Source organism: Montipora capricornis, chromosome 12 (genome assembly GCF_036669925.1).
Source record: "Montipora capricornis isolate CH-2021 chromosome 12, ASM3666992v2, whole genome shotgun sequence".
In the NCBI taxonomy this organism is placed as follows: Eukaryota; Metazoa; Cnidaria; class Anthozoa; order Scleractinia; family Acroporidae; genus Montipora; species Montipora capricornis.
Genome location: NC_090894.1, coordinates 18,514,539 through 18,535,824, shown reverse-complemented (window position 1 = coordinate 18,535,824; position 21,286 = coordinate 18,514,539). Strand labels below are relative to the sequence as shown.

Sequence of the window (21,286 nt, the reverse complement as noted above, 5' to 3'; positions counted from 1 at the left end):
GTTTCAGTGAGCTTCTGTCGTATCGAATCCCCACTGAAGCTAAGACGTGAGAGGCCTCAGGGCCGTAGCCAGTAGGAGGCAAACCGAGTCGCTTGCCTCAGTCATTTTTTCGCAATTTTTTAAAATAGAGCGTGATTTCAGTGTTGTCTCATTATAAAACCTAAAATACCTAGGAAGAAAATTTAACCATGGACATTGCCTCAGTCATATTTTTTTCTGGCTACGGCCCTGAGCCTAGCTTGTTTAAGTTCCTCAAGAACAAAGTCAACGGCTTTTCATAGTAATAAACAGCATATTTATTTGGAATATGGAGCGGAAAAGATTGATTTTGCTATAATACGATATTGATATTACTTTAAATATGGAAGAAATAAAGATATATATTGTGCTAAATATTGGCCATTATGATTTCGCAGAAATAAAGTGATATAGCAAACCTCTCACTATATTCTTTGCCGTATTTTTTGTAAAGATTTAAAGTGCTTCACTCTTTAGCTTGGGTCTTCTGTTTTCTCGAAAATGTGCCCTTCTTGGTTGACGAATTTATAAATAGACAGTCAACAGTCGATCGTATATTTGTGTCAGTATTTTTTGGAAGAACAATATCTGGTATAACAAATTACCAGCAAGAATTTGGCCTACAAACCTGCGTGAAACCGTGCGAAAATCATTAAAGCATTATCTCAGAATCCTTCAATATTCTAAAACTTGGCGTAAATCAAATAATGTCTACGAAGTCTTATGAGAAGTTGTTTCGAGAAAAAATTGGAGGAATTTGTTATGAATTATTAATTACTTTAGATTGATCCTTACAACACGCTGTGACAAGTCCCTCACGATCAAAGAAGTAAAAAGAAATAAGGGAGGAAGAAAAATATTAAAATAAAGTCCATTAAAAAGGCTAACCCTTTCATTCAAATATATATTTCTTTCATTCAAAAAAGCTATTGTTGGGGGCTTTGTTGTATAGTGAATAATATTCATGTTGGTTCAGATTTAACAGCTACTGAGGGTACACCAGATTTATTTGAAAGTCAAAGAAATTTGAAGAAATGTCATTAAGTTAAATTTCAATAACGTCTCACCGTTTCTTGTGTTTATCGACGGAACGAAACCACATTTAACTTGTGACGAATATGATAGGTATTTCAAGTGACTTAAAATTAATGTATCGCTGTGAAGGTAACATGCACAAGAAAAATTCCCTCAATATTACTTTGAAGTCGCCTTCAAATGTCTTATTGTAGACTCTAAAAGAGAATCTCCAGTCAGTTCAACGTGCAAAAATACTGAAATGGATAAAAATGAAGTATGCAAATGATATGTCCAAAGAAAGAGTTTGCGCATCTTTTACTGTTTAAGCATGTTTTCCATTTGTATTCGCTGCGGGAATTCTTAAACAACTTAATCCACAATAAATGTTAGCACTCCGATGGGCGTACAATTTGTTATTATGTTTTATTGCAGAGTAAACCTCAATCTTTATTTTCGTAGACGTTTGTGTGGGCGAGTGTACTATCACATTCAACATTCTTGTCCCGCAAGAAGCCAAGAACCCGTAAGCATCAAAAATCGGGAATTATTCCAAACATTCCAGAATGGACCCTCTTGTTTGTAATGCAAAAGTTAGCGAAGCGGATACACTAACTGACCAATCAGAGTGCAGCGAAAGCGCCGTATCAAAAGTGTATTCTAGATGAAAAATACACATATTCCTCAAGGGATTTGCGTACGAGCGACTCAAGAAATTCCAACAGTTGTTTTTGAGCTCGAAAATTTGATGGGGCTGGTTCGCTGAGCGTTAGTAAAAAAGAAAACATGGCGTTTAAGGGTACATTAGTGTTCTTCTTAACCTGTCAGCTGAATATTTGCTGTGTGATGGCCGCTGAGTGTACTACGGCAATCATAGCTTCTGTGTTTGGAACCATCGGATCATTAGTTGTCATTGCTCTCGTTGCTGTGGCTATATGGTATTACTGCAAACAACGACAATCAGGTGAGAAGTTATTAAAGAGAAATTATCCTCCGAAGTAGCGTTAAACGCTTTCTTTTCGCCTGCAACATTTTAAATGACATTGTTCATTTTGTTAGCATCCTTATCGTCCACATCTTCGGCAGACAGTGTAAGTGATCCTGGATTTTCTTTTGGTGGAAAGACGAAAGGTGGCCAAATCGGATTAGATGGAAACGGTACTCCAATGACGTTTTCCGATCACTACAGTGAAAAGGCTCCTTCTGTGGGTAAGCAGTTGCCTAGGAATGCACTTACAGAATTGAATCACGCACGAAGACATTTTTGTAATACGTTTAATAAAATACTTAATTATTCATTTCATTTGTCAGTCAGTTGTTTGGGCTTCACAAATAATATGAATAATTAAGGAGGCTTTACTTACAATTTCTCCGGCTTGCATCGTTAGGGCGCAAGAAAAGCAAGCTATTTTTCTCGTGTCCATATCGTGCACTGGACTGCCTCTAAATATATTAACTTAAAACAACAATTAACTAGAAAGGGTGCAATGATTTGCTGACATGATTGCGGCGGTTCAGACATTGATCGTTTAATAACATATCAGACGATAACAGCATAAACTTCTGCGACCACTGTTGCAGTTACTCCCCGACTAACTATAGAAATACTGAAAATATTATAATTTGGAGCGATATTTTTGCTCGGACTTAGTCAGCCGCAACGAAATATAAACTTGTCAGTTTTTGTGAAAAATAGAAATTAACATTTTTGCATTGGAGGGAAATGGAGGCCTGTTAACTAGGTCGACAACGAAGAATATTTCTCCAACCAAGTAACATGTCAGTAACAAGAAGTGCGTGGATTATTTGCATAAAAAATATTTGCCCCTTAAAGTTCATTCGAGCATTAAAACTTAATCTGAACAATCGAGAATAAAAGTGGAGTTGAGGACTTTTTGGTTATTTACCTCTTATTGGGCACGTACAGAATGCCATGAAACAACCACAATCCACTGCCAGCTTCTTCAGTTATACGATAAAATGGATCTTTAAATGTTCTTACCACAATTATTCCAAAAATAAATATAAGTAAATAATAATAAATCAACCATAAGCAGAAATTTGTGGCAGTTTCTTTGTATATTGGTTATTCTTTTAAACATTTCATGATTTGCCGATCTTAAAAATTTTGGTTTATTCTCCAAAGCCTCTGAGGGATCGAAGTGCAAGGAAATGGTTAGCTTAAGTTCCAAGCATTCCCAAAAACCTCAAGATGAAACGCGTGCAGTTTTACATTACGAACTTTCTACGTATCTCGAATTTCTAGAAAGACCACTAAATTGTGACGGCAAATTAACTGGTCCTCCTTCGACCTAGCGGAACTGATCCGAACAAAAGGAAACTTTTGTGATAAACCATAACAAAAACGTTTCAAGCAGTTCCGAAAGCGCCTTAGTGACGATCCAGTTCTTTGCAAAACGGGCAACGGGGAAAAAAATCTCTTTAAACTGCCGCTTTGCTTGTTTTACTGATTATGTAACAATGGAATTTCGCCACCTTTTTGGACGTAAAGATAGTGCAGTGTATAGTGATGTACAGAAAAATGCTGATTTTTATTTTTGCGCGTCCTGTAATATTAATACGTCGATTTTAAAATCCAAATTGCAATCTGAACAATTCAATAATTACGCAGTACACATTGTCAAAAGCAAATATTAGGCGGCGATGTTCGCCGAGAGAGAAGGCGAAGGGTTTGGCTCAGGTTGCCCCGGTTTCAAAACAAACTTGCTTTATTCCTTCGTCGCTTGTCTGTCTTCAGTCCAACTGCAGCACGCACTTTGAATAGCTATCTAGTTCAGTGCCTCCCTCCAGTTGACCACTGTAGTGTTTCAAGTTCTTTATCTTTGTCAGTTCACTTCAGTTCAGTTTATTATTTTTGCCATGAAATAAGAAATATGTGAGGGCGGCCCAGAGAGGCTTTTAAGCCAATGTAAAGGAGCTACCTCAAAATAAATAAATAACTATAGAGGAAAATGCTGTCAAAGGCAGAACAATTAAATTTGCTAACTAATAGAAAAAAATTTTTATCCCGGATAAAGAAGCTTAAACTAGGCGTACAAAAACAAACAAAGACACAATAGTACACCTAAGCACAAAGAAGCAAAAAAATAATAAAATAAAATAAAATAAAAATAATAATAATAATAAAAAAAAATATATATATATATATATTTTTTAAAAAATACAACCACACTTTTGAATTTTCGAAACATGTTCCGAAAATTCAAAAGTGTGGTTGTATTTTTTAAAATATTAGTAACACTTGTGCTATCCAGACCATATATATATATATATATAGATGTGTAAACGAAGTTGGTTTGCCAACGATGATGCCTTAGAGAAAATGATCCAAAGGATACAAAAGCATAAGCATTTGTCTTTTAATGCAGGGTCGTTTCGCCCATTCGGGCTGCTTCAGCACTGCGAATATCACTACTTGGAATAAAGTTTACAAAAAATGGGAGACCTTAAATAAGTTGTAAAACAATACCTAATAAAGTAAGCAAAGAAAATTAAAATATTTTACATGGAATCCCATAAGAATTACGTAATGGATAAAAACGTTAAAAACACCCGCTATAGCATAAATACAATACAATAAAATCAAAAACAAAATACAAATAGAATACAGCGGCAAGATAGTGTTGATTATAGCGAATCCTATTCTTAGAATTAAACTCGCACCTTTTGTTCAGACCATGAGGTTTGAGGGTGGACTATATATATATATATATATATATATATATATATATATCTTTACCCTGCTTGATACTGTGCAACACGTTTTGTGTAAAGATTAGTTTTTTGCATCCTTTTTTTAACCGGAAAGAAGACCATGCTCAAAAAGATCAAACTGTGGTCTATTGCATTCATCTGCAGGTTGTTTTGAAGTCCTGTTTTTTACTTCTGCGAGTTTTTACGTGACATATTAAAATCGCACATCCAATCGTAATACGTACGCTTTTGATAAGTAAATTGGAGCGAAAGAGAGAAACGGAACGAGTTTTGTTCCTCTAATTAGCTATGCAATTCTTGTAATGCTATGATTTTATCATAATCAGGTCATGCAATAGGAATGCTGTACGCCTTTGACTGACTCCTGATTACAACAAGAATGTGAATATTGATGGGGAGGGGGAATATCTATATATTTTTAAATAAAATTAATCGTTTTCACGATAATGTTTATCTTGTTTTGCAGCCTATAATACATCAGGTGTTGTCAATCCAGCGTTTAGTCATAGCCGCGACGTTGTTCTTGACATACCTCCTGGCGACGACGGAGAAGTCAAAATTGACATGGACGGCGGTGCGTCCATCAAGCCTCCTGATTACAACAAGAATGTGAATATTGGTGGGGAGGGTGAATCGAGAATTAGAAAACCATCAGGTTCGAGTGATGTAAAACTAGACATGGATTGGGATTCCAGACATGATGATGTTCTTCCCTCTACCAGTGGTCATGCTCTCGATCTGCCAGGTATTAAACCACCAGGAAGTGGAAGTGGTTTACAAGGTGCTGATGTTGATGTCACCGTCATGGGTGCTTCCTACCCAAAGTATGACGACGGAGCAGTAGGAGAAATCGGTTTGGTGAGATCAGGCTATATACATGCAGATCAGTTTCTTTTTGAAATGTTGTTTGTTTAATTTTGGAATAAGAATTGTTTTCAATTCACGAGAAAATTATTTCGCTTTTTTGCAACATCATCAAAGTCACATTCTAGCCCCGCTCTTGGGGGTTCTTTTTCTTATTCTGGAAACTTTTATCGGAACAGCAACATAAATCATATCATTTAGTTAAATTCTGAACGTGGTAAATCGATAGGTTTAAAGAAGTCCCCTGTCTTTCTAGTCTTCTTGTTTAAGCGATTTCAATCACAAGCCTCTTGTTGAGATGTAAGCACCCCAATATTCCGTTTGTCACTTCCAGTGTTCAAAGTCCAGTATGCAACTATTTAAGTTCATATAAGCGTCACAATGTGCCCTCATACCTCTCTCCCAAATTAAGTTCAACGTCACTTCGGTCCAGAAATGTAACCATAATCTGAGAGCAATATCAGTCCTAAAGCAAACTGTTTTGCCGTACATTGGTAGTTGCAGCTCAATTAAATTTAATATCACATGCACAGCGTGCATATATTTATTAATTTTCTCGACACAAGCGACGGCTGTGAGAAAAAAAAAGCGGAGTCGTGCAATTGTCGTGTATTTTACCACTTGAATAGGATTGATTGAAGAAATGTAGCATAATGCAACAGAAATGACACAGAATAGATCACCAGTTTGTATTTGATGCCTTCATAGGAAACCAGGGAGGTCTTTCTGGAGCGTCCTGGACGAGGTGGATTTGGGTTGCTGATAGCGAGAGACAAGACTTTACCACCCCCTGCCTTATTTATTAGAGAGGTTACACCAGGTGGCATCGCTGCAAAAACTGGATTCGTCGATAAAGGTCAGTGACCAATGCCTTCCTCGGCAGTACTTAACTAACCCATTAAGTTTCTTTAATTTTTGTTCAAAAACACTTCATAATTTAGAACTTCCTCCTCTCATTTCTCTAAACAAAGTTCAGTCAAGGATTAACGAGACTGGGTTGTGCTTTTTTCAGGTGACAAGATCATAGGAATTAATGGTGTCTCCATCGAAGGTATGCCCCACGAGAAGGCTATGGAACTTCTTCGAGATGACACCAGACCGCTGCTAAATCTGAGGTTATCGAAAAACGCAATGAATATGGAAAAAGGTATGTCATTGTATAGTGATGCGTATTTTGTTGTTGTCACCGTAATTTGGAACGTCAAAATATCGAGAGTCATTTTCTTGTCCTTGACAACTGCTTTTTAAGGCGTTTAAGGTGAAGCAATGTTAATTCGTTTGTTAAGTGTAAGAAATCGTATGAACGAGAGTGCATTTCGTGATTTATGGGCACAAGTTATGTTTTGAAAGTTCTCCATATTGCACGAGCTAGCCTTGGGCGAGTGCAATTTGAGAACTTTCAAAAGACCATAAATCACGAAATGCACGAGCGGGTTCATACCATTTTATATTTATTATATTCTTTACAAAATTACTCAAACGCGCTACTTTGTTCGTGCTCATTTTCTTCCAGTTTTGGGTTTAGTTTTCTTTCAGTCGCCCATATTTGCCAGACATTCAACTAGGTGTGTGAAGCTTTCAACGTGTTTTTGTTTTTCGCATTTTCTTTAAGTTGCTCAACGATGTTTTGGTTTGACAAAGCAAACCGACTGTCAGCCTTTTTTTTTTTTTCACTTTGGTGTTCAAATTTGTCGCTTCCGCGGTGTTTCCATAGCAACTTCCGTATTGCACTCTATAACCTATTTATGCATTCGCCATTGGCCAATCAGAAACAAGATATTTTGTTGAGCATATAATAAGGTTTATTACTATATGTACTGACTGATGAAAAAATTCTCTTGCATTTAATGACAGGCTGGGTCCCAAAAAAACACCTTCGAGAATAGGTTGAGATTAAGTTTTTCAGGTGCTTTCCTTTTTAGCACAAACATGGGTTTAGGCAGAATATCATATCCACCATCCTCTTTTCGAAATTTAGTTGTCTTTAACGCTGTGTGAAGATTCTTCTCTCGAGGACGTATGACAACGAAAAATGCCTCTGCTGCCGGCGAATAAAGGAGGCGGTCCTGGACAGCTTGAACCCACTCACAAGGTCCATTATTCTGCTCAATTAAGTCGATCTGGAGATACAAAAAAGCTATTTCTCTCGACTTGGGGTAAAGCTGTGGAATGAGATACCATGACATATGAGGGATTTGCCAAAGAAAACATTTAAAAGGGTTCTTCGAACATCGCTTCTTAATATTCTGGAAAAAGAAGATATATTCATCCCTGTGATAACTAAGAAAGTTGGTCAAGCTGAATAATAATGTTTTCATCTTTACTACTATTTTCTTTTTGCTTTCTAATCCTACAACTCTATGTTACCTTCATAAGCATATAGATTTTGTAAATAGCCAATTTTCACGTAACCTGTGTTTCTAATCAGTTAGCGTAATATAGTTGCGTGCAAACTTGATGGCCTTTTTTAGTTAATAGATATTTGTTATTATTAAAAACTGAACTAAGGATATCAGATTTCCAGCATTTTCATTGGCTCGCCGGACACAGGCTATCAGTTCATATACCTGCTGTACCTGATATGGTCAAGGAACGCGTCAGCAATAAAGCGAGCTGAAAACATTTTTGAAGCTCTGAGAAAGAATGGCCGACCAAAGCCCTTTTCGACCGGAATTGACCGAGGCAGAAAGTCGATGCTTTAGTCGACAATAGACCTCTTTACAGTTGTGTGCTTAGTTACCTGGCCTTTAAATGAAAGTGAGGCTGGTGTTGACCTTGTTACGATACAGACCTCCCTCCTTTTCCCACGTTAATGATGTTGTTGTCATGCTAATAAGTAAGAATTTACATAAGAAAAGCAGTGAGGTTTCTATCAAAACAAGGTCAACTCCAGCCTCACTTTCATTCATGGGCCAGGTAACTAAACACACAACTGTGAAATGGACTATACTACCCCTAGGAACACCAAAGAAGAGTTATTGATCCTGGAGTTTTTAATAAAACAATTATTCTACTCGGGCTTGTTGGATATAAAATGATTATAACGAACGAGGCGCGAATCACTTCATATCCAGCGCGCCCTCGTAGAACAATTGTTGAATAATTAATCCTCGAGTAACTTGTATCGTTAATTAGTTAGATTAAGTGTTGTTATGTAACTTTATTGTCTTTTACGAGCTGTGTTTTTGCAAGTGGCTTGCCCTGCCTCAATTAGCTTTTTCTAGCTATTTGCGGGGTAAGCCATCAACTAAGAATCATATTTAGCTAAATAAAGTTGTTGTTGCTGATCACCCGCATATCGTTTATCACGTTTTCATCCTCTACCCCAAATGATTTTTCATGATAAAATTTTAGCGATCGCAACTTAATAAACTCCAAAAGCTTTGTCGAATTTTGAATCAAGTTTTTTGTTTCCCTTTCATGTCAAGATTTGAACACATACAAATACATTTCAAAAGACAACCAAATGTGTTTATATCACTTGTTTCTTTCTTCTCATGCAGGTGGATTTTTGGATGTCCCCGGAGGGTCAATAGAAGAATCCTGTAGTGTCGATGCAGCTCCATCTGTTGAGGCAAGCCCCCCAACAGTCCAGTTTGAAACAGTCCAAGGTGACGCCCCGACCCTTGGGCAAATGGGCTTAACTGTAACAGAGCCAAACGTTGGCACGACTAAGGCTCCATTGGATCTGTCTGAAGGAAACCTTGATATGCGCGTGTCTGGACCAAATGGACTTTCAAGTACTGATATTAGAGGTCCCTCGGTTGGTGTAGCGAATTTACCGTCGAAAAGAAAGAAGAGCGCGAAGTGCCTTTCCTGTACATCGAGTGGGGACGTGGATGAGCCCTACGGGAAACGTAGTGGCAAACAAGAGATCAATTTAGACGGGTCAGATGTCACAATAAGTGGAAAAGGCAAAATGACGGATTTTGAATCAAATGGATCAGACGTAAACAACGCTGAAAAACCAAAAACAGACCTAGAAGTAAATTCTTCGAGACCAGAACGTTACCTCTCTAATGACGGAATGCATAGCTTATCTGCCGGGGTAGATAAACCATCGAACAATAAGAAGATTGGAAACTGTTTTTCTTGTGTAGGTGGCACCAAACACGAAGAACCGTACAGAAAGAGAAGAGGAAAACCCGATCTAGATATAGATGAGAATAGCGGTTCAATAGAATTGAAAACGGGACAGAAATTTGATTTAAGTGGCTCTGGTCCTAATATCCCAGGAACAGAAAGCGAAGTTAAAACGAGGAAACTTGGATTTGGTGCATCTTCATCTGCTTCAGATCTCGATGTCGAGGACTCAAATCTAGACATAAAAGCCAGTAAACCAGACGTCGAACTGGATGTCAATGCTCCAGATATCACTTCACCCAAAGCGAAGTCCGATGTTGACTATTCTACGGGTAATGTACGCGATCTGAAGGAGCCATCTGCTCAGCTGAATTTGCCTCCGTCAAAGAGAAAGCATAGTAATTGTTTCACATGCTCAGGAATTGGTGATAAAGACGAACCTTACAGAAAGAGCCAAGGTAATACGGGGTACGCGTTGGATGGATCAAAATTCGATGCTGCCATGGAAATGAAAGACGTTTCTGGGCCTACTATTGGCACCAGTCGAGCGGATTCAGACGCACCGGATGCGGAGATAAAGGCAAGCATGGCAGCTCATGATGTTGGCCTGTCAACTGGTCAACCGCGAAAACAGGAGAAAAAAGGTAACGAACCATCTGCAGATTTAGGTTTGCGTTCTTCAAATAAAAAGAGAGAAAACTGCTTCTCCTGTGCAGGAGGTGTTGAAAAAGATGAACCATATACAACAACAAGAGGAGAGACTTCGTTTCATTTGAATGAGCCAGATGTCGACGAATCAATACATCCTAGCGGTAGTAATGCAGATATATCTGGACCTAACGTTGATAATCAAGGACTAAAAATAAATGTCGATAAGCCTGATCTTGAGATCGACGAACAAAATTTAGATTTGCCAAAACCTCAGGTTAATATGCATGGGGAAAAACCTCGTGTTCAAGGATTCAAGACCGATGCTTCAGGGCCTGGCAGTTATTTCAGTGGGTCGAACGTTGACACTTCTGCAGGAATGTCTGGACTTGAATTTGACATTTCTGAGAACAAACCCGTTGTTGCAAATGGCGAGGATATGGAAATTTCTGCAAGGGAATCAACAGCAGCTGTGAATGCAAATCTTCCCGAAATAGATGCACACGGAGAAATGATAAAAGCGGATTATCCATTGGAAATGGGTCCGCCATCCGTAAAGAAAAGGAGGGCAAAGTGTTTCTCCTGCGTTGGAGGTGTTGAAAAAGATGAGCCATATAAAACAACAAGAGGACAAACAACGCTTGATTTTAATGGATCTGAGGTTGATGGATCAATACGGCCCAGAGCTATCCATTCAGGTGTTTCTGTACCAAAAGGTGATACTTCGCAACTAAGAATGAAAGCTACACAACCGGATTTTGAGATCAACCAACTAAATACAGATTTATCTGGGCCACATATTGATATCCGCGGACCCAATAGTGGGGTTTCGAAACCTGACTTTGATGTCAATCGACCGAGCCTTGACATTTCGGCAGGAACATCTGGACCTGAATTGGACATTCCAGGATCAAGACCCATTGATGAAAATGGAGAGGAGCTAGATTTTGTTACTGGACCACCAAAAGCAGCTGTGAATGCCAATCTAGATGCACCCAAAGCCAGCACAAAAACAGAATTTTTAGGGCTGGATTTTGAATCGCCCGCAGGTCAATTGCGAGGTTCGAAGGCAACAGTTGACAGACCTTCTGCAGAATTTGGTTTGCCTTCCAGAAAGAAAATGGGAGCAAATTGCTTTTCCTGTACAGGAGGTGCTGAAAAAGATGAGCCATACAAAACAGCCAAGGGACAGACATCGTTCGATTTGAAAGGACCTGAATTGGATGGATCTATGCGACCCGTCGATATTGATGCAGGTGTTTCTGAGCCTGAAGTAAGTGCTATTGGACCAAAAATGACTGTAGCTAAATCCGACAATGAAATCGATCAATTAAATGCAGATTTTTCTGTGCCTGGAATTGGTAAACAAAGACCCCATAATGGTGTTTCGGAACTTGATTTTGATGGCAGTCAGCCGGATCTTGACTTTTCTCTAGAAAAGTCTGGCCCAAACTTAAACATTGTTAACAACCGAGAAGATTTTGAAATTTCGGGAAGCCGACCTGAAGCAGCTTTGAATGCTAAACTTCCTGAGATAGATCAACCAGAAGCAAGAGTAAAAACGGATTTCTCTGGGCCTGATCTTGATTTTCCGGCTGGTCAATCACAAGGCCAAAAGGGAACAGTCCATGAACCATCTGCACAATTAGGTGTGCCCTCTTTAAAGAGAAAGAGAGCGAACTGTTTCTCTTGTGCAGGTAGCGCTGAAAAGGACGAGCCATACAAAACAGCCACAGGACAAACAACATTCGATTTGAGAGGACCCGACGTTAGAGAATCAGTGCAACCCATCACTGTCAGACCAGGTGTTTCTGGACCAAACGTGAATGTTGAAGGTGGACTAAACGTGAATGCTGCTAAACCCGACTTTGAAATCGACCAAGGAAAGTCAGATTTGGCTGGACCTCAAATTGATGTCGAAGAGCCTAACTTTGATGCTCTAGGTCCCAAAACCTTCGTTACAGGACCTGAAGTCGATGTTGCAGGGTCAAACGTTGACCTTCCCGCAAGAATCTCTGGACCTGAGTATGACATTCCTGAGAAAAAACCTGTTAGTGCAAATGGCGATAATCTGAAAATTTCGGCAAGGGAACCAAGAGCAGCTGTAAATGCCAATCTGCCCGAAATAGATGCACCTGAAGCAAGCATAGAAGCGGATTATTCAGCGACTGATTTCGACTTACCATCTGGACCACTGAAAGGCCCAAAGCCCACAGTTAAAAAACAATCTGCAGAATTGGTGTTTCCTTCCACAAAGAAAAAGAGAGCAAACTGCTTCTCTTGTGCAGGGGGTGCCGAGAAAGATGAGCCATACAAAACAACCAGAGAACAAACAGCATTTGATTTAAATGGACCTGAGATTGATGGATCAATACAGCCCACTGCTGTTCATTCAGGCATTTCTGGACCAAAGGGCGATGCCAATGCACTAAAAAAAGTAGATATTGTTAAACCGGATTTTGAGAGCGATAGTCCAAATCCAGCTTTCTCTGGGCCTGGTGTTGATATCCGCGGACCAAACAATGATATTTCAAGACCTGACCTTGGTGTCAGTGAGCCAAACCTTGATATTTCTGCAGGAGCTTTGGAAGCAGGACTAGGGTCACAACCCGCGGTTAAAAATGGAGGGGAACTAGAAATTTCGACTAGACGACCAAAAGCAGATTTGGATGCCAACTTACCCGAAATAGATGCACCCGAAGGAAGAATTAAAACAGATTTTTCAGGGCCGGGTTTTGACTCGTCAGCTGGTAAATTTCGAAGCCAAAACGAAGCAGTTCATAAACCACCTGCAGAGTTTGGTTTGCCTTCCACAAAGAAAAAGAGAGCAAATTGTTTCTCTTGTGCAGGGGGCGCTGAGAAAGATGAGCCATACAAAACAACCAGAGGACAAACAGCGTTTGATTTAAATGGACCCGAGGTTGATGGATCAATGCAGCCCACTACAGTCCTTTCAGGTGTTTCTGGACCAAAGGGCGATGTGACTGGACTAAAAATAGATATTTCTAAACCGGATTTTGAGAGCGATAGTCCAAATCCAGCTTTCTCTGGGCCTGGTGTTGATATCCGCGGACCAAACAATGGTATTTCGAGACCTGACTTTGGTGTCAGTGAGCCAAACCTTGATATTTCTGCAGAAGCTTTGGAAGCAGGACTAGGGTCCCAACCCGCGGTTAAAAATGGAGAGGAACTAGAAATTTCGACTAGACGACCAAAAGCAGATTTGGATGCCAACTTACCCGAAATAGATGCACCCGAAGGAAGAATTAAAACAGATTTTTCAGGGCCGGGTTTTGACTCGTCAGCTGGTAAATTTCGAAGCCAAAACGAAACCGTTCATAAACCACCTGCAGAGTTTGGTTTGCCTTCCACAAAGAAAAAGAGAGCAAATTGTTTCTCTTGTGCAGGGGGTGCTGAGAAAGATGAGCCATACAAAACAACCAGAGGACAAACAGCGTTTGATTTAAATGGACCCGAGGTTGATGGATCAATGCAACCCACAACTGTCCTTTCAGGTGTTTCTGGACCAAAGGACGATGCCACTGGACTAAAAATAGATATTGCTAAACCGGATTTTGAGAGCAATCGTCCAAATCCAGCTTTCTCTGGGCCTGGCGATGATATCCGAGGTCCAAATATTGGTATTTCGAGACCTGACGTTTTTATCAGTGAGCCAAACCTTGATATTTCTGCAGGACCCTCTGGGGAAGGACAAGAGTCAACACCCGCGGTTAAAAATGGAGGGGAACTAGAAATTTCAACTAGACGACCAAAAGCATACTTGGATGCCAATTTACCCGAAATAGATGCACCCGAAGCAAGTATTAATACAGATTTTTCAGGGCCCGGTTTTGACTCGTCAGCCGGTAAACATAGAAGTCAAAAGGAAACAGTTCATAAACTATCTACAGAGTTGGGTTTGCCTTCCACAAAGAAAAGGGGAGCAAACTGTTTCTCCTGTGCAGGTGGTGCTGACAAAGACGAACCTTACAAAACAGCAAAAAGAGAGACAGGGTTTGATATCAAAGGACCTGAGTTTAATGGATTTAAACAACCCGGTGCTATGAGTGTGGGCATGAATAACCCTAAAGTTGACTCTGAGATTGAAGAACTAAGTTCAGATTTCTCTGGTCCAGATGTTGATGCTGATGTTCCAAGATTTCGTGGTTCTAATCCTGACCTAACGCAACTTAAAATCCGGGAAACAGGTGCTGGTGTTTCTGCGTCTTACAGCAGTGGAACAAAAATGGATGTTTCTGAGCCTAACATTGACGTCCAAGTTCCAAAGATCGGCTTTGATGAGGTTGACAATAATGTCAATGGAGCGGGACCCAAGGTTTCAGGACGGGAGTTTGACTTTGCAGGACCAAAATATATGCAGGCAGGGAAAGCAGACGTGAGATTAGATGCAAGTGTTAGAACACCAAAAGGGAAATCACTTACAAAAATGTCTGCACCAGATGATCCAGATGGAGAGGTAAGGGACCCGAAAGCTTCAGCAGATATGGCAGCAGCTGAATTAAGTCCGCCATCTGGGACAGTTAAAGGTGCTAATTGCTTCTCATGTGCTGGTAGCCTTGATAAAGATGAGCCATATCGGAAGACAAAAGGAAAATACGAGTTTTCTTTACAAGGGCCTTACGCAGGCATGGAAGAATCAAGCTTTGTCGCTGGTACCTTCCCGTCTACAAGTGGTGGGACAAACCTTCATCCTCCAACGTTTGAGTCAACCCCATCGAAGATTGAACTTCCATCAGGAAGTACAGAGCTCGACCTGAAGACGCACCAGTTGGACTTTCCAAAAGACGTAGAAAATGGAACAATAGAAGTACGTGGACCGACCTTTTCACACAAGTCCCCTGAAATCCCCGGAGCTTCAACTGGGAAAGACGAAATTGAATTTGGTACCTGGAGACAAGACACAGACACTCATATTTCATTGGGCGAAGCAGACTGGGGCTTTTCTAATCTAAACATCCTAGGACCCAAAGAAACAATAGACCTTGACTTCAATCTGCCTGATACAGATTTACCAGCATTAAAACCTTCAGTTGACGAGACAAAGTTTGACAATGATGCACCCAAAGCCCAGTTTAATGCCAATATGCCAGATATCGGTGTTTCTACGAAGAAAACAAACGTTGAATGTGGTATAGATGAACTTGACAACAACGTAAGAGGACCTGATCCCGATCTCTCAGGCTTAGACGTTCCCACAACGAGGCCATCACTTGCTGTAAACAGGTCAGACATGGACATACCAGATATCCCCGTAGGTGACCTGAGCTATGAAGCCAATATGCCACATCTTAATTCTTCCGGGAAAGAAATAGACATTGGACTGAACCTTGATGGACTGGAAAAAGAACGATCCAATGGAAGGTTAGACATAGATGCAAATCCCCCAGGTGTAAGCATTCCAGAAAGAAAATCATCATTACAAGTGAAGGGGCTGGACATGGAAAAAACAGACCTAGATTATGATCTCGATATTTCAGAAGGCAAAGCACCTTTTGATTGGAAATTGAACAAATCGACAACGAACTTTACAGGACCTGATACCACTTTAGAACTAGATACTGAGCCCCTGGATGGCAAAATAATCACTGCTAATGACAGTAATCTCCAGCTTCAAAGTACTCCAGAGCCCCGTCCATTTGTGGATTATCAGGAGCCTAGAAGTCTTCAGCGCTATGATGAGATACGCCCCGACATGGAACTAAGGCTTATGTCACCAAGCCCTTCGGAAAAACCAGTCTTTAGCTCTGACCTTGACAGCAGAATGGACACCGAAAATAGTGGCAAGAGAATGTCTCTGATAAAAGTTGAAGAGAACATTGTTTTATGCTCAGCTTCTCTTAAAGAAGACGATACTCGCATGCAAAAAAGGACATTAACTCTAGATCGAGAAATAAATCAAAAAATTGAAATTGAATTTCCTGAAGGAAAGGGTTTCAACGAGAAAGGAAAGAGTTCAACTAGCTCATCTTCATCCACTTCTTCTGACAGCGATTCCGGAACGGAGGATAAGCCAAAGAAAAAGAAAAAGTTCCGGTTGTTCAAGGCATTCAGAAAAGGCTCAACGAGCTCAACATCTTCAAAGGGGGGTGAAACTAAAGAGAAAGGGAAAGGAAGGAAATCTTCAACAAGTTCATCGTCTTCTGTCGATAACAAGAAAAATGCAAAAGATCCATTAAGAAATTACGCTCTGTCAGGGAAGGTTACAGGAAAGGAAAATGCAGATCTGTTTTCATCGCTTGAAGACCCAAAAGTCGTGTGCCACAAAGACTTGCCAAAGATAGAGAATTCAGGGCGTTCACCATCAGACAGTGTACAGTACAACGACGAAAAGAAAGGCCAAGATTTACCAGCAGCAGAGGTAACCATGAGATCTACAGAACTTCCTGAAACAAACATCACCTTAGACCCACATACTCTGCACACTCCTTCTCTGTTAGTCTCAAACCTCGTCATGGACCAAGAGGACTTCCCGGAGACAAAAGATTTAAATCGTTCATCATCATCATCTAATTCCAGTGACGGTGGAGAACACAACGATGAGGAAAAAGCCCAAGATTTACCTGCGCCAAAATTAAAATTTATGAGTTCCACACAACTCCCTCAAAAAGATATTTCCTTTGAAGCTGGAACTGCCCTTAATCCCTCTGTGCAAGGCAAGTTGGATGAGGTTCATGAATCTAGAATTTCTACCAGCTCTTCTTCTTCTGATGAAGAGAGCGACAAAATGAGTGACGCTGAAGTGGACAAAGAGAAGTCAAAGCGAAAAAAGAAGAAGTGGCGACTATTTAAGTCACTGAGAAAAGATTCAACAAGCTCAGAATCTTCGAAAGAAGATGGAACGGAGACCAAGCAGCATGAGAGTAAAAAGGCGTCTTCAACAAGTTCGTCCTCTTCCAGTGATGAAAATGAAAGAAAAGAAGACCAAGTTCGAAAGAATTTTCATTTTGTAACGCCAATAAACAACGATCTCGGGGATTCCAGATCAAGCTACGGTGTCAGTGAACCAGTCAAATACAATCTTGAACACATAGCAATTCCGACAACATATTTTGCAAGTGCTGAAAAGAAAGAACCTGAACAAGTACCCACCGGCATTCCCACAGTCCTTTCCTTCACAGTGAACCAAGAAACTGAACTTAAACAGCAGGAAAGTTCGGGGAGCTCCTCTTCAGATGAAGAGGCGCCAGAGCTGTCTGTTGAAAATTCCAAAGCATCGATGCTTTATCAAGTGGAATACCTTAACAACCACCAAAAATATATCATAGAGCCTCATGAGGACTTCGCTGGGCCTGCAGCACATTATCAGGAGGATGGTGCTGGAATGGGTGTACCAAGCGTGGAGTCCAGATACCCAGGGTCTCTTAACAGAGGACAGACTGAACGGAAAAGTTCAACTAGCTCTTCATCTTCCTCAGATAAGGAAGTTTCCGAAAGAAAACATTCGCCTTCCACACATGACAATCGTCCTTCCTCTCAGGCAACTGTAGACGAACATCCAGTGATCGTAGTATATCGCTCCTTTAAAAGACCAGAGTTTGACAATGTTGGAACAACAATTGACGACCACCATGAACAACAAAATGTCGACATTCAGCACAGTGAACTACAAGATGAAGGACCTTACCATCTTGAATATCCGTTAAAAAACCCATCCAATGAAAAGGTCAGCGATTACCACGTAAAAGAAGACGATATAACACCCGTTGTTAAATTTAAACCCAACATATCTGTTGAGATAGCGCCTCAAGACAATGCAAACGTAGATGGAGGTGGTCGAGAAGACTTTGTATCAACTACAAAAGAAGGCCATGCTTCTCCAACATGGGACTTAAAATCACACACCTATCAAACCGTATACCATGTTACCCCTCCAGAAAAGCCCGTAATACATGGAGAGAGCTTTGAAATCCCAGAAGTCATGCCTACTGTTGTGCGTCGTTCTACAAAAAGAATCCTTCATGATGATGACCAAGAGGAGGATTGCCCCTTTGTTTCCATTAACATGGATGTTGAATTGAGTGAAGCAGCTAATGATTTTCAACTTGAATACCCCGAAACAAACGATGTCTTTGCCACCAATGAAAAAGTCAGCGATAACCACGTACAACAAGACGATATCACACCCGTTGTTAAATTTAAACCTAACATATCTGTTGAGATAGCGCCACATGACAATGCAAAAGTAGACGGAGGAAATCGAGAGGACTTTGTATCAACTGCAAAAGAAGGCCATGCTTCTCCAACATGGGACTTAAAATCCCACTCCTATGAAACCGTATACCATGTTACTGCTCCAGAAAAGCCCGACGTCATACATGGAGAGAGCTTTGAAATCCCAGAAGTCATGCCTACTGTTGTGCAACGTTCTACAAAAAGAATCCTTCATGATGATGACCAAGAGGAGGATTGCCCCTTTGTTTCCATTAACATGGATGCTGAATTGAGTGAAGCAGCTAATGATTTTCAACTTGAATACCCCGAAACAAACGATGTCTTTGCCACCAATGAAAAAGTCAGCGATAACCACGTACAACAAGACGATATCACACCCGTTGTTAAATTTAAACCTAACATATCTGTTGAGATAGCGCCACATGACAATGCAAAAGTAGACGGAGGAAATCGAGAGGACTTTGTATCAACTGCAAAAGAAGGCCATGCTTCTCCAACATGGGACTTAAAATCCCACACCTATCAAACCGTATACCATGTTACTGCTCCAGAAAAGCCCGACGTCATACATGGAGAGAGCTTTGAAATCCCAGAAGTCATGCCTACTGTTGTGCGACGTTCTACAAAAAGAATCCTTCATGATGATGACCAAGAGGAGGATTGCCCCTTTGTTGCCATTAACATGGATGCTGAATTGAGTGAAGCAGCTAATGATTTTCAACTTGAATACCCCGAAACAAACGATGTCTTTACAACCAATGAAAAGGTCAGCGATAACCACGTACAACAAGACGATATCACACCCGTTGTTAAATTTAAACCTAACATATCTGTTGAGATAGCGCCACATGAGATTGCAAAAGTAGACGGAGGAAATCGAGAGGACTTTGTATCAAGTGCAAAAGAAGGCCATGCTTCTCCAACATGGGACTTAAAATCACACACCTTTGAAACGGTATACAATGTTACTGCTCCAGAAAAGCCCGTAATACATGGAGAGAGCTTTGAAATCCCAGAAGTCATGCCTACTGTTGTGCAACGTTCTACAAAAAGAATCCTTTACGATGACGACCAAGAGGAGGATTGCCCCTTTGTTTCCATTAACACGGCTGTTGAATTGAGCGAAGCAACTCATGATTTTCAACTTGAATACCCCGAAACAAACGATGTCTTTACCACCAATGCACACGCTTTGAAGATGACAGATGACGAATGGATAGTGTCTCACGCATTTGAAAAAGATAAACCAGACATCACAGCTTTAAAAGCTTCGTTTGATCAACCGAAAGAGGAACGTAGGCCAAGAACGAATTCCACGAGAAGCGAAGATGACAAAGCCACAACTCCTACTGAAAACAGCTACAACGACAGCACAAGGCGAAGATCCAACTCTAACTCTCGTCTCTGGGAGTTAATGCAGGGATATTTGATAGAGACGCCTGTGATGGACGACGATGAAAACGAAACCGACTCTGAGAAGACAGAAGAACCAAAAGCAAAGGAAATAGTCCACGAAGAAAAAGTCCACGAAGAAAAAGACAATTCGGAATCAAAGCTTGAGAGAACTGTGTTTCACGTGTCCCTAAAACCGACTAAGTTTGAAACAGTCAGTGTTCCCGTTCAAATTAGTGATCTAAACGAGCCTACCAACGATAACATTACTCCGACATTTGAGAGTGATGCTTCTCAAGTGAAAGCTCGCAATTTGGAATTCCACAACGACGATGACGATCCCTGGATGAGACATTACTCCAAAGGACTTCAGAAAGGTCAGCAGTACTCGTCATCTGCAAAGTCTCCAGAAAAAGAACTTAGTTCGACTCAAAATCGCGGCTTAAGCTTGTCTAAGGTACCACACGTCAAAGAATTAAGACCCTCAGCCCGTAAGGACAGACCAAGTTACTCTAGCGAAAGTCGAATCCAAACAGGGCAAGTAGTTTTCCGTGTTGGCACAGAAAAAAGTCAAGATGAAAAAAGCAACCAGGAGCCTGGAAGAGCATCTGTGAGCAGTTTACGTTCGTTTTGGGATAAATGAAAAAAAGCATGAACATTAAAACTTGCTGACTTATAAACGATCAGAAATAACATCATACTGACCCTCAGGGCGCCTGACCAAATTGCTTTTTAAATGCCTGCCATATGCAAATGCTTGGCGGAAAATAGACACGAAAAACGTACTCTCGATGGACAAATATATGTAATTTTAAGGCTTTCATTACGTCCAGACATTTATAACGTCTAATTACGTATATCAACCTAAAACTGGCCAGTCTTAAAAACTTGACAATACCCTACCCCTATCGGAACTATAGTTTCAGTATTAGTTATGCATATATGATTCTGGGACATTTTATTAACATTATTAACTTCGACTCTGACTGGGTATGAAGTTACTTACTTTATCACTTCACCATATTCTGACCGTGAAGTCCACTCGAAAATAAACTTAAGGTAAGCAAAAGAAAATAGGGCAATTTCTGTTTAACAGGTAATACTGAAAGAAATTTGCTTAGAGTAAACTTTAAGTATGCATGAATTTTTTCACGTAGAGGAAGTCAACTGCTACGTTGATTTTGTAAATACCAATTTTAGATGAAATAGAATAAAGAGATTTAACATTGCGTTAATGTGAAACGGCAAACAGGGAAATAAGATGCTCCTTACTTTGAAAACATGAATAGTTTCTTATTCTTATTTATCTCTCCCTTTTGAAAAGTTTCTCAAAATCTGT

The 21,286-nt window shown here is 40.3% G+C and overlaps 1 protein-coding gene across 1 annotated transcript in view; it reads left to right on the top strand.

The window, feature by feature from the left end:
• Nucleotides 1–1,708: 1,708 nt before the first annotated feature.
• The window catches only part of LOC138027634 (neuroblast differentiation-associated protein AHNAK-like), a 20,206-nt gene continuing 628 nt past the window's right edge, over nucleotides 1,709–21,286 (top strand). The window contains exons 1-6 of the mRNA XM_068875189.1: nucleotides 1,709–1,996; nucleotides 2,092–2,241; nucleotides 5,234–5,625; nucleotides 6,340–6,487; nucleotides 6,644–6,778; nucleotides 9,135–21,286. The exon at nucleotides 9,135–21,286 is cut by the window's right edge and continues 628 nt beyond it. Coding sequence (XP_068731290.1) covers nucleotides 1,819–1,996; nucleotides 2,092–2,241; nucleotides 5,234–5,625; nucleotides 6,340–6,487; nucleotides 6,644–6,778; nucleotides 9,135–20,590 — 12,459 coding nt within the window. The 5' untranslated portion in view covers nucleotides 1,709–1,818 and the 3' untranslated portion in view covers nucleotides 20,591–21,286. The remainder of the gene's footprint in view (nucleotides 1,997–2,091; nucleotides 2,242–5,233; nucleotides 5,626–6,339; nucleotides 6,488–6,643; nucleotides 6,779–9,134) is intronic.